Source organism: Telopea speciosissima, chromosome 7, assembly GCF_018873765.1.
Source record: "Telopea speciosissima isolate NSW1024214 ecotype Mountain lineage chromosome 7, Tspe_v1, whole genome shotgun sequence".
Lineage (NCBI taxonomy): Eukaryota > Viridiplantae > Streptophyta > Magnoliopsida > Proteales > Proteaceae > Telopea > Telopea speciosissima.
This window is the reverse complement of record NC_057922.1, coordinates 62,096,412-62,112,017: the sequence shown is the minus strand read 5'-3', so window position 1 is coordinate 62,112,017 and position 15,606 is coordinate 62,096,412. Positions and strand designations below refer to the sequence as shown.

The following is a 15,606-nucleotide window of genomic DNA, read 5'->3' as shown; positions in this document are numbered from 1 at the left end:
TGTTAAGATGTGTTCCAATTACTACAGGTGGAAGATCCCTATGCACCAAGAGACACTTGAGACTTCCCGTGGACTCAGTGAGATCATGATGCAGTTACATCATTTGCAATGAGGTTTATAGATTTGGTTAATGTAAGCTGTATTGGACATTGCCATTACAGAGTAAGATTTATGGCATGTTCTTGTTGCGAAATGTCAGCTCCAAATTAGCATGACCTAGCACATCAGAATGAATTGACTGTTTTCTGAATTCTGACACTTGATATCATCTCAATAACAGTTTCAGAGGTGTTTCTGTTGCAACAAGCAATGATATCAAAGAAGTATGCTTGGTAGTAGTGTCAGTGTGGGCTACACCACTCCGGATGCTACATCAGTGAGGAGTTAGAAAATGGTGTCATCCATATAGGATCCAATTGGGCCTGCATGGTCAAAATAGAAGAGAGAGTGTTAGTATGGGTCGCGTACTATTTATTATGCGAGAAAGATATAAAGGAAGCTGTACAAGGATGGCACATGCGTCTTTTTCCCAAGAGTGTAGCAAGAAAGTGGGAGGAAAAAACATTATATATAACATCAGATAAATCAGAATTCATTTGGGAACTATTTGCAACTTGGTAGTGCAAGTGCAACAAGATTTGCTGGGCCGATGACCAATTCCAACCGGAATCGGCCTGAACCCTAGAAATCCAATATAGATCAGCTGCTCTGGATTGATAGGAATGGGGATGGAGCTCGGCCAATTCGTAGAACCGTGACCTCAATGGCTTGACAAAGAATAGGTAGATACAGTTCCATTTACATGGTGATTTGACCAAGGTAGAATATATGGTTTCCAGTTTCCAAATTTATTTCACAGTTCCATACATAGGTGGTGCCAACTTCCTTCCCTTGTGGGTCACATAACAATTTTCACCCGAAAAACGGGAACCTGCAACAAAGTGTTTTGGTAGAAGCAATTTATTGTGAAAAGTAGGAAGCACAAGCCACATGATCACACTAAATTGTAAAAAACCCTCGAATGGAATATTGGTAATACCCTAGTTTTAGGTTCTTGGATAGTTTCCTGGTCTAGATCCAGAAAGCTATAAGATAAAAGACTTGAGTTACACCAACCAATATATTAATTCCATTCATATTGACAGTATCCAAGGCGGAGAAGTTGCCCCTAAAACCCTTATTGTCATTGCTCCCTGTGATCCTATGTCCCGACTGGGTAGCTGTCATAAGGTTTCAAGAATTGGGATCGGATCGTATTGTCCAGATTGAAATCAGCAAAGGCAAATCCTGATTCCAACTAATTGAACTCATCTGATTCTTGTACAGATAAACCCTGAAGGGCATCAAAACACAAATTCTGATCGGATCTGGGTCAGATCCAGATTCCAATTCTGAGTTTTAAACCCTGGTTGTCAACCATTAAAATAAGTAAACCAACGTGAACCGTTCTCAGGTTTCCCAGTTGTGTGGTTAAATAAACTCTCAAATAACCATAGAGCTGATTAAAGATGCTGAACCAAACATCTAAACTGATATCCCCTCAACACCCAGTCAAGATCAACATATTACTATCCAACCAAGCAATTGAATTTTGCTTTAATATTTGCATATCAAACCCAAGCCATAATTTCTGGGTATTGTAAAAAGAAATAGAATATATTGAAGAATCCAAAACAAGATAAAATCATTTTACTCTCAAGCTCACAGCACAAATACAACTAATGAGCTTGGGTTGAGACATTATTTTACATCATCCTATAGACCAAAAAAGACTTTGGTAAAAGGTCACTGTGGAGGTGGCTTGTTAGTATCTTCTTGTTCCTGTTTTGGTCCCGACATAGCTGCAGTTGCTGCAGCTGTCATGGCAGCTGCTGCTGCCCCCAGCTTTACACCACCTGCGGCCTTCATTGCACCAGCCACTTTTGCAAATGCAGCAATACCTCCAACAAGTATAGCCCTCAATGCAACTGTTGGTTTTATCTCCATTTATGTTACCTGTGATAAAAAATTCAATGCCATGGTTAGGAAGATGTAACCCAAACCCATCCACAGAACACAATGTCTCAACTGCCAAAACCACTGTATCTTCACTGACATCAAATCTTTTTTCTTTTAAAAATAATTCCATTAAATTATATAAACTATGGAAATGGAAAGGTGGTGATACTTTGAACCATGTTTTCAATATTTCCACTCCATATTTGAGTTTATCTGAAGACGAAAACATTTAAGTAAAAGAGTAAAATGAACGAAAACAGAAGGATCATTTGGTCCTTTTTGCATCTAGACAATATGAGTACGAATAATGAAGAAAGTTACCGAAACCCATATTAAATACTGGCTTTAGAAGGATGAGGGATTAGCATATTGATGTTGAGCTGGATGGAGTTCAATACAGAATGCAATCAAAGCATTTCTTGTTTATTAAATGGGTTCATGCAAGTTTGGGAAATTCGGAATTGACCCCATATATTTTTTTAGGGGGAGAATGAAGCAAAAGAAAAAGATTGACAACTAAAAATGATGTAAGAAATAAAGGTAGACTTCAATTCACAATGCCAGTATCTTTAAAAGCTTACAACACCACCACCACCACCACCACCCCCCCCCCCCCCCCAAAAAAAAAAACCCATCTTAAAAGCAGCTTGACCTATTCATAGACCTTGTACTTGTGTCAACAATCTAGGTACCCACATCAACATTACAATTTCAATGGAGAATTGACAGTTGTACTAAATAAATATTAAAAAAAGGTACCAAGCATGCCGTTTGATATTCCAAGAATTCCAGTTTAAATGTAGCAACAAATATTTGTTTATTTTGTTTCTTTTTCCCTTCTTCACTTGGATCAATAATGAAATCGATCCGGTATTTTCAGCTAACCAAACAGGCTTACTAAACATGCATAGCATAAATGTGCTACGCCATGCTAATGTGCCTTGGATGATCCACATCTTTGAGTCAGGCACTGATGAGCATACTGAACTATGCATGTGGCTGAGAGCCCTCACAGTCCAGGCACAGTGATGCAATTATTAGGGGCACGCTCTATCACTGAGCTAATAGCCCGTCATGTGAATAATTATCACCTCCAATTCCTCTAATAGGGGGAGTGGACCCCACCTTGGGCAGTGTTTTTGGGCAGGGGGTAGGATGGTCATTTCTACCCCATGTGAGGAATTGGAGGAATTGGAGGGGATAGCGATTCCCATCGTGTGAGCCTCTCATTGGGGAGGCCCACTATGCCAAAAGCTGGAAGATTTTTTTCCCTAGGGGGGAGGGGTGGAACAGGTGGAAGAGAATAATGCAGTTCACACCTCTCCATTATCCCCTCTTTAGACTAACATTTAGTTTCATCCTCATTTGATTAATATTCTTCTTTGTAATTCAAAGACTTTAATACGTTGTCCACAATGTGAACGCCCCATTTGAGTGAGTTTGTCAAATGTCCTAGTTCTAATTCAATCAGGGTCAAGTGTATTGTTTCATTATATAACATTTACAGTTGGTTGGCTACAAGTTCAAGTTTTCAAATTAGAAGGAAAAAACATTTTTGATAGCTAAAATTAAGATAAAATTAATAAAAAAAAAAGAGAAGTTTCTTCATGGGTTCTATCTTTGTGGTTGTCTTTAGTAACTGTTGATATTATGAAGTGATCAAGTGCCAAAACTTGCGGGAAATGCACAATCACAAGGCCTCATGACCTATTAAAGCCCCCAATCGATTGTAATCTGCTGCCTACCATCAGTTTTGCAATTCGGATTTCAAGATACATGTTAGAAACTTGCGAATCATTTTTTGGATCAGCCAATTGCTTAGATCTTCTCCATTGGAATTTGTCACCAATTATTATTCTCAGTTTTTTCATTCATTACCCCCAACCTATTGATGTAGGTTGTCTGTCACATTAAAACAGTATATATGTGTGTGTGTGTGTGTGTGTGTGTTTCCATCTCAAAGAGTTTTTTTTTTTAAAAAACAGCACTATTATTAATGTAGCTATCATCCATCCAAAAAATGATCCATTCGGTATATATAATCATCAAATCCTGCTAATTCTGAGTCTCCAAGATCTTTCAATGGGTCCTTAAATTGAATACCTAGGGTTGATAAGATAAAATCTCCTACCAAAGGTTCTGATACAATGAAAACTACAGTTACATCCACTTCTTGTCTCTTCTAAACTATGAAGCTAACCAATTAGTGAACTGGGCAAATGAAAACATTACCTACAGAAGCATATGCCAAGCAAATAGGATTTTTCTGAGAAGTGAATTTTAAACCATGAAGCCAAGTATATGATCACTGAACCCAGAGACTTTGGTGCAACCTGTAAACAACTTCATGTCAGGTCCAGGCATAATTGCTTACAGTAGTTCTATAAAGGGCATACCCAGTGCATGAGGGTCCCGCCACTGCAGGGTCTGGGGAGGGTCATAATGTACGCAGCCTTACCCCTACCTTGGCAGAGAGGCTGTTTCCAGACTCGAACCTGTGACCACTTGGTCACAGTCGAGCAACCTTACCGTTGCACCAAGGCCCGCCCTGTAGTTCTATCTGACCCAATTAACAAGTTACTGTAATATAATTCTATGGAAACTTTCAGAACTAGGAATGTTAGTATTACGTTTTATTACTGATCAGAAAGGAAGAAAGAAAAATTAGAGATGAAACGAAACAGAATTTTTTTTAGAAGAAGAAGAAGAGAGTAGGAGCCGGGACAAAGTAAAGACTGAAAGCAGAATGCCAAAATGGGAAAGGGGGATTTCAGTCGACTTCCCCATCTTCCTGTATTTTTTTTTTTTGGTAGAACCCCATCTGCCTATATCAAGCTAGTGTAATACTCATTTGTGATAATTCCTATATCATAGGCAAATATGACTCCTCCCATGGCAGCCATCATACAGGAGAGGATGACAACAAAGTTTCATCCTTCCATTGTACTGATCTCCTTTGCTTGTAATTACTATATGGTTATCACAAACAACCTCAAACCTCTTTTGTTATTTACTGATAAAATTTTGCTTTGTTATGGCTTGCCAGAGACTGCATATGAATTGGGAAAAGGGAAGGAAGCAGATGTGTACAGCTATGGTGTTGTCTTGCTTGAGTTAATTGCCCGGGAAAAGGCCCTGGATACTTCATTTGCTGATGGGGTAGACTTGGTGAGTTAGGATTGCTCAACCTGGGTTGACACAGAATCCCTACATGGGATTGTTGATCCTAGCCTTATGGAAGAATTCATGGATACGGTCATCATGGATGAAGTAAGTGATGTACTATAGGTGGCTTTGAAATGTACAGAGAAGCATCCAAGTGACAGACCTCCAATCAGAGATGTGGTGAAGCTGCTAATAGATGCAAGAGTTCGTGCCTGGGGTAAGAGCAAACACTGTAATTCATAGATTCAACCATCATGGAAGTAGTTGATGGGTGTAGGAGTGTAGTGTGAGAGACCCACAATGATGTGTAGTGAAGCAACCAGTGGATGTAGAGGCTCAGTTTCAGAGTTAAGAGCGAGCATTTCTTGTGTTTGAAGTTTCCAGATAATGAATCTGTATGTTCTATCTATAACCATGTAATCTTTCAATTGGCTTTATCTATCACCAAGTATCTACTGGTTTGAAAGATTTCTGAGGGTGAGAAGATAATGTTTTGAATTAACTATAATTTGACATATTTTAGGCTGTTAAAGTTGTAATTTCAGTTTTAATTAACAAAAAATTGACATATTTTAATGTATGTCAAATTATGGTTGGTAAGAGAAAAACATTGACATGTATTTTTTGGTCTTAATATAGATGAGAATGGCAGTATTGTAATTAATATCAAATTTGGAAGAACAGGTTTTACCAAACGCCATTTTCGTTCTTAACACGTTCTTCAGACCGTTACCAAACGGCCATTTTCATACACATAACACCGTTCCAGACCAGAAACAGACCAGAAACGCCAAAGAACATTTCTGGTCAAGAACGGGTGTTCTTTAATCAGACCGTTACCAAACGTAGCCTAAGTGAATAACTAATAAATAGTGAATAAAGAAATAGTGGTAATCAATTGTCACAGAGATAGATGAAACAGGGAATCACCAAGTTCGATTTAAGATGCCAAAGAGTGAAGAGATAGATGTTTGAGAGGAGACCTTACCTATTCTTAATTCATTTAGGGAAAAGAAATACTGATTCTTCCTTTCAAAAGTAGAATGAAGTAGAGCAGAGTGCTACAAAGTACAAACACAAAATAAGCTATTCCATCTTCTTTAGCGGTAGAATTTATGAACCGCCAGACGTTATAACCATTTACTCAGAAGCAAACATAATCATTCACAGAAAGCTGATCCAAGCTGTTATTCCCAAAACTAAATACCAAAACCAAAAACGCAGCAGAAAAAAAACAATATAAGAAGATTAAAGATAAGTGGAAGAGACAGAGAGAGAAGATCAACGAACCTGCGATTGCAATGGAATCTGGAATGAAGAGATAGGTGGGGGAGCAGGTGGCGGATAAGCAGAAACCGGCAGAGATGAAGAAGGCTAGGTAGGGTTCGAATGGACGAAGAAGGAAGACCAGAAGAGGTTTTCTTTATTTTATTTTTTTTAAACACAAATAACCTCGAGTATAAAAGGTATTATAGGCGTTTAATTCGTATTTATACGGGCTAAGGGTGAAACAGGGTCGGGTTGGGCTGGGTTTTTCAAAACCCTAGCCCAACCCTAGAACCCTTTAGCTTAGCCCAGGCTCGTCCTAACCCTGACTCAGGGTCTAAGAAGCTCAACCCAGGCCCAACTCTGTCGGGCTCAGCCCAGCCCAGGCCAGCCCTGATCGATTCTGATTGGCCGGGTTGGTTCGTGTAGGTTCTGATTGACCTTGAACTGCAAAGTTTGAACAAGGAAAACATAGCATTTGCAAACAAAGTGGAGAAAAGAGGAATTTGAGCATAGAATCAGAAGAAACCAAGACAATAAATATTATAGGAAGATAAAACAAAAACCAAAACACAAAGTTGGAAGGATTACACGTTACAAATAGAAATAGGAAAAAAAGTTACAGAATCCATATTAAAGTGATGTGACAATATTGACCATTGGGCGTCTAGAAAATGGTTTAAATTGACTTGATGTCAAATTTCAGCCCCAAATTCAACAATTTAACTTCCCACCATATGATATACCCTCCTTATATATGTCCATGAATCCCCTCGTAGTAAGTCACAATCTTGAATTTTTCCCTACTATATTTTGCCGATGGCAAGTAAGATAGAGACTTCAACCCCAAAAAAAATAAGATAGAGACCAAATTTGACATATAAATAAGGGATATATGGCCTATTTCTACATAAAATTTTGAATCTAAATCTTGCCCACATGTGAATGCTTCAAGTATGGTTTTGCAATGACACATCATTGTGCTTCCATACGAATTCATTCTACAATTAACGCTACTGGAAGGGAAAGAGAATGCTATCTGGGCGTGTGTGGTACGTTGCTCCTAGGCTAGACACATGGGCGGGCAAAATGACCACCACACCCCGGAGAAATTCTGCCTTTCCATGGGTCGAGGCAATCATTTCGCCCACACCTGTGTCTTGGTGTATGTGCACACGTCTAGGTAGCGTTGTTTCTCCCTGTATGAAACAAAAGGCCATGCTTCATCACAAAACTGTATGTAAACGGTTCTTAGGTGGGCCGGGTTCAAAAATTTTTATCCCGGCATGCGGTTTTTGCCTGTATTTCTAACCCGTACGGTGGTAACTATTAGGTGATTGCAGTAGATAGTTAAATAGTTGTACACACATGAGCAGCTAAATTTTATCTAAAAAGCAAATTTTAATAAAAAAATCCCAAATTCCTATTCTCAAATTTCTTTGCCTTTAAAACCGAATCGAAATTTTATTTCCCGAAAACTTCACAATAAGGCGTAAGATCGCAGAGATTCGAGAATAAGATAGCGTCGAAGCATCGGCAAAGCTACAGATAAATACACACACAAAGCTTACAGCGACTCGAGTGGGGAGTTCCAATGGCGGAGAAACCGCAACCTTTTCGCGTTCTGTACTGTCCAGCGTGTAGTCTCCCCGCCGAATACTGTGAATTTGGGCCAGATTTTGAGAAATGCAAGCCTTGGTTGATTGAAAACGCACCTGACCTGTATCCCGATCTCCTCAAAGGCAAACCCTCCTTTTATTATTAGTTTTTATTTGATCCATTGTTGTTTTGAACTTTAGGAAATCTTAAATCTCGATTTTCGCTATCGGAATGGCATTTGTCTTATATTTTCCCATGAGTTTGTATATCCTTTTATTTAAATTTTGATAATTTCAGAAGCAAATGAGAAGGAAGCTAACAAGGTTTCCGAACAGCTCAAATCGGTTGGAATTTCTTCCGCCGGCGTTGATGGGTCCGCTCCTGCAGCTACCCCAGGTATATATCACCCCTATTTAGTCTTGTTTCCTACTAATTCACTTGATATTTACAACCGTCTGGGTACCTATATTTGATACTTTGATTCACCCCCGCTTTTTTTTTTTTTTTACAATCTCTAAAACTTTATTGAATACTTGATTAACTTAATATTGGAAAGCTAAAATGTCATGCTAACGCATTCTTCCTTTTTGATTAGGAGGCACCTCAACCTCTAAGCAAGAAGAAGTAAAACGTCTTCCTGGTGGAAAGATAAAGAAGAAAGTAAGAGCCTGAGTATTTTCTTCAACGCCTGAATAATAATTATATTTTAATCTCTTGGTGTTGTATTTGTAAATACCAAGAATGCTTTTTGGCATGTCATTTCCATTATAATTGACTGGTCCAAGGCAATTGAGGAGTTTGAAGAAGTGCCAATAGAGGTTTTCAAGGCAATGGTCTTGGCATTGGATGATTTACGGAGAGTGTTAATATGTTTAGCTAATTGGATGGTATATGCTGTAAAAATTACTTGAATTACATTAATTAACTATTTTATTTGTCAGCTAAAATAATCTAGTGTTGAAGGTTGGGACTAATAATTTAGTTGAACAGGTTGTCGGTCTTACAGGAGTTGTTTATCAGCATGGAAAGTATGGGTTTAAGTTGGACTTGGGTAGTTTAGGGTAAGGGAGATTTGGTGCTTGGTTGGTTAGTGGATTCAAGTTTATAGTTCTTGGACTAATGAAAAACTTAAAGTAGGATTAAGATTTTGTCCCACGAATGAAAATAGACCCTGGGGAAGAGTAAATTTTGATTTGCAGCTCGTTGTATGAAGTTTAATGGGGGGTTTTAAAATTTTCTTTAGTTGGCTGCAGATCAGAAAGGATTTGTGATTGCAGGGAGTTTTGGAGATGACTTACAGTGTGAAGGGTTAAGGGTTTAGGAACTAGGTAATGTAGCTCTAAATAGGAGAAGGATCCTATTAGAGGCCAAGCAACAGGATCTCAAAGGGGGCTGCTGGTTCAAATGGGCAGAATTAGGGTTTTTAGGTCAATTTCTAGGGTTAGGCTTGGGGGAATCGGGTAATTCTTATATGGTTTTAATAGGCAGATTTTAGGGAGTTTAATAAGCTAGGTTTGATTAGGTTTAGATAAGAATTTGAAATTTCAGAAATTAGGGTTAGGGTTTCGGGTTTTGGGAAATAGGAAAATAGTCAAAACTAGGGTTTAAAAAGGGGATTTTGGGGCAGGGTTTCTGGTCGAGTTCTCCTAGGGTAGGGGACAATATTCGACCAAGGTATGAGGCCTAGGTGAGGGCTGGAAATGTTAGATCCGAAAACTCTAGGGTTTTGGGTTTAATGGAGTTGGGGGGTTTAAGGGTTTGAGAGATGATCAGGGGCAGGGCTTAGGATCGAGTGTAAGTGGCAAGGGGAAGGATCTATGGTCCAATTCTGGTGGGGTTTTGGTGAGGAATGATATAGGACAGAATTAAGAGTGTTTAGGGTTTATGGAATTCAAACAAAATAAAAAGGGGGATCGATTGCCCGGCCGTCATGGCGCAAGGAGTCACAGGAGATCCACCTGCCCTTCTTCCTTGATAGAACCACAAGGCAAACACTCTAAAGAGCAGTAGCAGCAACAATCGGCAGCCAACAATTCTGTTTTTTTTTTTTATTTTTTATTTTAAATATTCAACTGTGGAGGAGCCTCCCACGATTTACTTTATTTATAATTAGGCCAAAGGCCAAAACCTAGTACAACTTAAACACATCCTTCAAAAATCGTGGAAGGGTGTTGCTAAGCATAAAATAACTTAAAACTTAAAGTAAAAAGACTTAATTGTCCCTACTAACTTAAATTAAAGGACACTTAACTAAATCACTTAAATTGAACCAATTAAACCAATTGGATGCAACCAATTTGAACCGGTTCAATTTAAAAACAGAAAATAAACTAAGTATAGAAAATGCTAACAATGCAAACCTAATCTATGGCTCCCAACCTAAGCCCTAATGTTAGGGCTGCTTCTTCTTCTTTTTCTTCCTTCGGGTGTGGGCTCTTGGTGTTGCATCACTAGATCAGCAAAACAAATTTTTTTTTGTCATACCGTGGAAGTTTGTAGACTAAAACACCTATGGGAATTATTTTCTCTCTCCTCCTCTATGTTGCTCATTTAACCTGTTATTCATCTTTTTCTTTGCTAAAGAAAAAGATAATTCATGAACTCTCCCATTATATGGAGATGCTGGCTGGTGTTCAACGTGGGTGAACACGGCTAGAAAATGAAAAAAATAGGTGTGCCCTTGTCAGTTGTCACATAGCTCACTCTACTCATAAGTGGAGCTTATTTTGACTTGTTGATGCAAATACCAGTAATAACCGTGGGATCAATTAGTGCTATGTTCAGAAGCCAATCATATCTAACAGGTTGTTCAAAACTATAGCTGTCTTCTTCCACAATGGTGATAGAGGAAGGAGGGGGACATTCAGTTGGGACGTCAACGCAGATCCTAGCAAACGTGAGCCTGTCCATCTTCAGAGTGCGAGCATCAGAGTAAAGGGGGAAGCCAATGACTGAGCCAATTCTACTAAGGCAGTCTTGACTTCAGTAATGGAGGGGGGGGGGGAGACCTGGGGGAGCAATCCAAAGGGGTATGGAGCTGAAGTCGACCTTGTGGAGTTGCATGTAAGGGTCCCACTAGTAGAGAAAGATTGGCTTAGTTCCAACAAGCCAAGGAGCCCCATCGAGAGCACGGGCTCTAGCTTCATCAGAGAAGAACTTAAAAGATGAAAACTCCATTTTCGAGGAGGAAAATATCCAGAGAGGCTTGAGCTTTCCACTGCTTGGTGAGGGAAGTTTTAACAGTATTGAAGGATGGTCTGGAACCCAGAAAATGGCCGACGAGGCAAGTTTTCCATTTGGTAATTTCAGGAGAGAGAAGGTTGTTGGGGCAGAGAGCAAATGTGGAAGGTTGGATGTAATGGAGGGTGTGCCCAGATCTAGAGGGGAAAGATGAAGAAATGAAAAGGGAGGACCAAGATTTAGTTCTGACAGGGGGTGTAGTGGAGGGAGTTGGCGGGAAAGGGGGAGGAGAGCTCATTCTCTCATTCTGATTGTCATCTATTACTACTAGATATTATCTCTCATTGTGATTGCTACGGAACTTAGATTTAGTTCAACTTCCATTTTCGACACTGATGTTGATGAAATTCTCCTGAAACTTTGTTAATTGGAGATTCTGCTCAAGGGAGAAAATTTTGATCTGAGACTAGTAGGCAGTTCTGAGATACTATCTCAAACACCTTGTGTGTAGCCAAAAGTGGATGAAGAACATAACAATGCTGCTGCTCTCCATCACTATCATTGTTGTGGACTTCACTAGGTTCCTGCTCACGCTCTGCCTCCAAAAGTTGTATCTCATTCCTCCGTTGCTCTTCCGAAGCATAATGGCTATCTAATTACCCAAAGTTGGGAACCAATAACTTACAAAGATCTAGAATAGCGGGTCTTTCAATAACCCTCAAAAGAGTAATATTAGCAACCTAGTAATGTAGTCCTAGGTAGGAGTATTCCCACTAGGAACCAAGGTAATAGGATCACCAAACAAGACTGCTGATTTGGCTGGGCAGAATTAGGGTTTTAAACTAAATTCTAGGGTTAGGTATGGGGGAATAGGACACTGTATATCTGATTTTAATATGCAGGCTTTGGGAAGGCTTTTAAAACAGAATTGATACAGATTTAAATCAAAATTCAGATTCCAGAATTTTAGGGTTAGGGTTTTGGGTTTTAGAACTTAGGGAAACTACCAAAACTAGGGTTTAAAGTGGGATTTATGACCAGGGCTTGAGGTCGAGTGTGAGTGACAAGGGAATGGAAGTTCAGCTGTGATTTGAAGGAATTCTGTTGGCTGAATAAGTCTAGACAGAAATTAGGGTTTTTTGGGGTTTTAATGGAGAAGAGGGATTTAGGATTTTGAACGTTGATTATGGGCAGCAGCTAGGGTCGAGTGTAGATAATGGTGTAGGGAGGCGATGGCCTAAGTTTGATTGATTTCTGATGGAAAAACAGATCTGGATAGGTTCTAGATGAATTAGGGTTTATAAAAAAAAACAGAAATTAAACTCAAACTCACCACTGGAATCCACCGGCAGTAGCTTGAATGATGAATGATGAAACCACCTTCAGAGAGAGAGATCCTCCCAGCCGTTACGGCGTAAGGAGTCGCAGGAATCCACCCACCCTTTCCACCTTGAAATCCACAAGGATGTACACTCAAAGGAGCAGGAACAGCAGCAGCAGTCGGCCAGCAGCAGAAACAGTATTTTTTTTCAAATTTTCAATGTGGGGGAGCCCTCCACGATTTACTATATTAATAAGATGGCTTTATGCCAAGTCCTAGTACAATTTAAAGTCTTTTCCTTAAAAAATCGTGGAAGGAAGAGATTTAATCTAATTTAACTTATTTAAAATAGTAAAAGACCTATTTAACCCTACTAACTTAAGTTAAAAGATATCTAACTTAAAATAACTAATTTAAAAGAAGATTCCATATTAGCCAATAGGATATAAGGACCTATTAACCAATAGGAACACTTCACTTAAATTAGACCAATTGAACCAATTGGGTGTAATCAATTCTAAACCGGTTCAATCTAAAAACAGGAAAATAAACTAAGTATTGGGCTAATCCCGTATGCAACTTATATACCCCTAGTTTAAGCTCATTAAAGTAGCCTAATACATAAAAAACCCTTGGGAACAAAGGCCCAACATGTATATAACCCAACCCTAGGCCTATTTCTAAAGAAATAAGCCTTATTTGGTGATGATTCTGCATCACCTAGTCAAAGGATGATCAGATCTGGTTGCAACTCTGATCACAAGGCCTGTTAGGTGTGAAGAATGGGTTGCAAAATTTGAAGTGAATCCGATGGTTAGATTGAAAGATATCAAGGAGTAAGGAGTTATAAAGATAGAAGGTGGCTAAAATTTGGAAACATAAGGTTAGAAATAGTAGAAAACAGCAACTAAAGTGAAGAAACAGCAAGTGTAAACCATAGTTGTCACGGCGGTTAGGCGACCCAAGGCGTTGGAGAGGGTAAAAAAGTAAGGCGACACCAAGTAGTAGGGATGTCAATTACAAACCCGCACCGGTGAGGCCAACCGAAACCGACCGATCAAAAACCGGGGCTGACATGACTGATTTATAACTGTGCTGGGCTTGGGGCCGACCGATTATTAATTGGTCGTTCCCAGTCAATAGTGAGAGACCGACCGACTGACCGAATATGTAATCCAATGATCTTTTTTAATGAGACTGCATAATGATGACCCTCCGTTTTTTCACTTTTTCTTAATTTAAAATAAAACTTCGTAGTGATTAAACCATTAATATAAGATATTTAAGATAGATGTCATACCATACATTAAATAGATAATGGTTATTGACAGAAGTCATTGATGTCTTATCCCATCACGTCATCTCCATCTCTTCTTCTTCTTCTCTCTGTGTTTCAACTTCCAACCTCTCATTGTAACCGATGCCGAGGTGAGACCTGAAAAATCTCTAGCAAGTTCGAGACTTGAAACGTGAAAATAATCTCCAAGGCCCAAGCACTGTCAAACCATTTATCGCCGTTTATTTAAAATTTGGTATTTTTCCCCTCTTCCTTCCCATGAAAGTTGTAGGCAAGCTCCTTCCCATCCCTTACTCAGGATCTTTAAGTTGATTAGGGCTTTGATTCAGCAGCGATCGAGGGTTAGTGGCTGTGATGGAATGATTTTGCTATTTCATAATCCTTTCTATCTCTCTTTCTCTCACTCGATGTCAATGGCATGTCTGCTAGCTTCTCTCTCTCATGTCTGTGTCTAGTTCTGCTTGTCGTGAACCTCACACCCTTACAGAGCGGGGGGGGGGGGGCGGCTCCTATCAGTTTCAGGCAAAAGGGGACAATCCCCTGTGACTGCGCTACTCTTCTTCTTGGCCTCGTTGGGACAGAGCGCCATTAAGCCCGGCAACCGACCGATTGTGTACCAGTTGGCCACGGTGAGGAGATTTGGAGACCGATGTTTTAATCAGTTGGTCATAGTCTGGAGTTTCAAATTGGTAAGGCCGATTAAGGCCTGACCGAAACCGGCTGAGACCGACCGATTGACACCCCTACCAAGTAGGCGACCAAGGCGCCCAAGTTGACCAAAGCACCTGGATGCCTAGGCGGCGCCTAGGTGATGCCTTGACAACCAAAACAAAATAGAAAGTGGGGAATGATATTAGTAAATATGGCGAGTTGGCGACCTAGTAATTAGGACAATGAGTAGAGAAATGTCCAAACCCTTTGCACGTGAAATACTGGATCTTAGCCCTCAAATTGGAAGGAGGCATGTCGAAACCACAGCGAGGTGGAGAATAATGCTGGTTTGGCCTTGAAGATGTCATCGATGAATCAGTAACTTGTAGCTTGTTGAATGACTTTTCGTGGGGAGAAGACTACTGCTAACAAAAACTATCACCCTTAGAGAAAGTTAATGTAAAAGTCATCCAATTGTAGGGCCTTTTCAGATTCTCTTCTACCTGATTTGCCTCTTGTAAGTATCCTCCATTGTAGGCGCTACTCGCTAGTGTGCCATTGATCTGATGATGCAAGCCATTGTGAAACTATGCCACCAATATCTCTTATCATACTCAAGATTAGACTGAGTAGTCAACTAATAAAATCTGATCACATACTCTTCAACAGTCATGTTGGCCTGTCTCAGTTGTGCAAAGTTGAGGTGCATGTGTTGCTTGTAGTCGGTAGGAAGGAATCTTTGGTCCATGGCCTCTCGCATCTCAGCCCAAGTGGTGACTAATCTGATGCCTTGACTTTGTTTTTATTGTTGGTGTTTGATCCACTAGACTTGAGTTGTACCCTTCAACTTACCCTCAACAAATAGAAGTTTTCACGCCTCATTCAACCCGTACCATCTGAAGAACACATCCAAGCGATGAACCTAGTCAAGTTATTGTTCCAGGTTGTTATCGCCATAAAAATTGAGGACGTCCAACTTCTCTCCTTTGTTAGTTGTATAAAGATTATCATGTCGTTTAGCTCTATATGGTGGTGGGGTAAAATGAGGGGGTGATGGTGGGGTAAAGTATGGTGGTGGCGGTGTTGTGGTGGGGTGGGGGCAACGTGAGATGGGCACTGTGGGACGGAA

The 15,606-nt window shown here is 39.9% G+C and overlaps 3 protein-coding genes across 7 annotated transcripts in view; 2 read left to right on the top strand and 1 right to left on the bottom strand.

The window, feature by feature from the left end:
- LOC122669553 overlaps window positions 1-106 on the top strand; it is a 34,799-nt gene extending 34,693 nt beyond the window's left edge. The window contains exon 8 of one of the 3 annotated variants that reach the window (XR_006334041.1): window positions 28-75. Coding sequence is in view for 1 of the 3 variants with exons in the window: in XM_043866337.1 (XP_043722272.1) it covers window positions 28-60 (33 nt within the window). In the remaining 2 variants the exon portion in view is untranslated. Of the gene's footprint in view, window positions 1-27 lie in introns of all 3 variants that reach the window. The other 2 variants (XM_043866337.1, XM_043866336.1) reach the window with 2 other exon arrangements.
- Window positions 107-1,570: 1,464 nt separating this feature from the next.
- LOC122669556 lies at window positions 1,571-2,040 on the bottom strand. Its single transcript, XM_043866344.1, has one exon. The coding sequence runs from the start codon at window positions 1,984-1,986 to the stop codon at window positions 1,786-1,788; it is 201 nt and encodes a 66-aa protein (XP_043722279.1). The 5' UTR covers window positions 1,987-2,040; the 3' UTR covers window positions 1,571-1,785.
- Window positions 2,041-7,883: 5,843 nt separating this feature from the next.
- The window catches only part of LOC122669555 (translation machinery-associated protein 22-like), a 39,078-nt gene continuing 31,355 nt past the window's right edge, over window positions 7,884-15,606 (top strand). For 2 of the 3 annotated variants that reach the window (XM_043866342.1, XM_043866341.1), the window contains exons 1-3: window positions 7,885-8,171; window positions 8,326-8,424; window positions 8,624-8,688. In XM_043866342.1, coding sequence (XP_043722277.1) covers window positions 8,024-8,171; window positions 8,326-8,424; window positions 8,624-8,688 — 312 coding nt within the window. In that variant the 5' untranslated portion in view covers window positions 7,885-8,023. Of the gene's footprint in view, window positions 8,172-8,325; window positions 8,425-8,623; window positions 8,689-15,606 lie in introns of all 3 variants that reach the window. The other variant, XM_043866343.1, reaches the window with a different exon arrangement.

Coding starts and splice junctions, on each gene's coding strand:
- LOC122669556 (XM_043866344.1), bottom strand. CDS start 1,986: ATGGAGATAAAACCAACAGTTGCATTGAGGGCTATACTTGTTGGAGGT.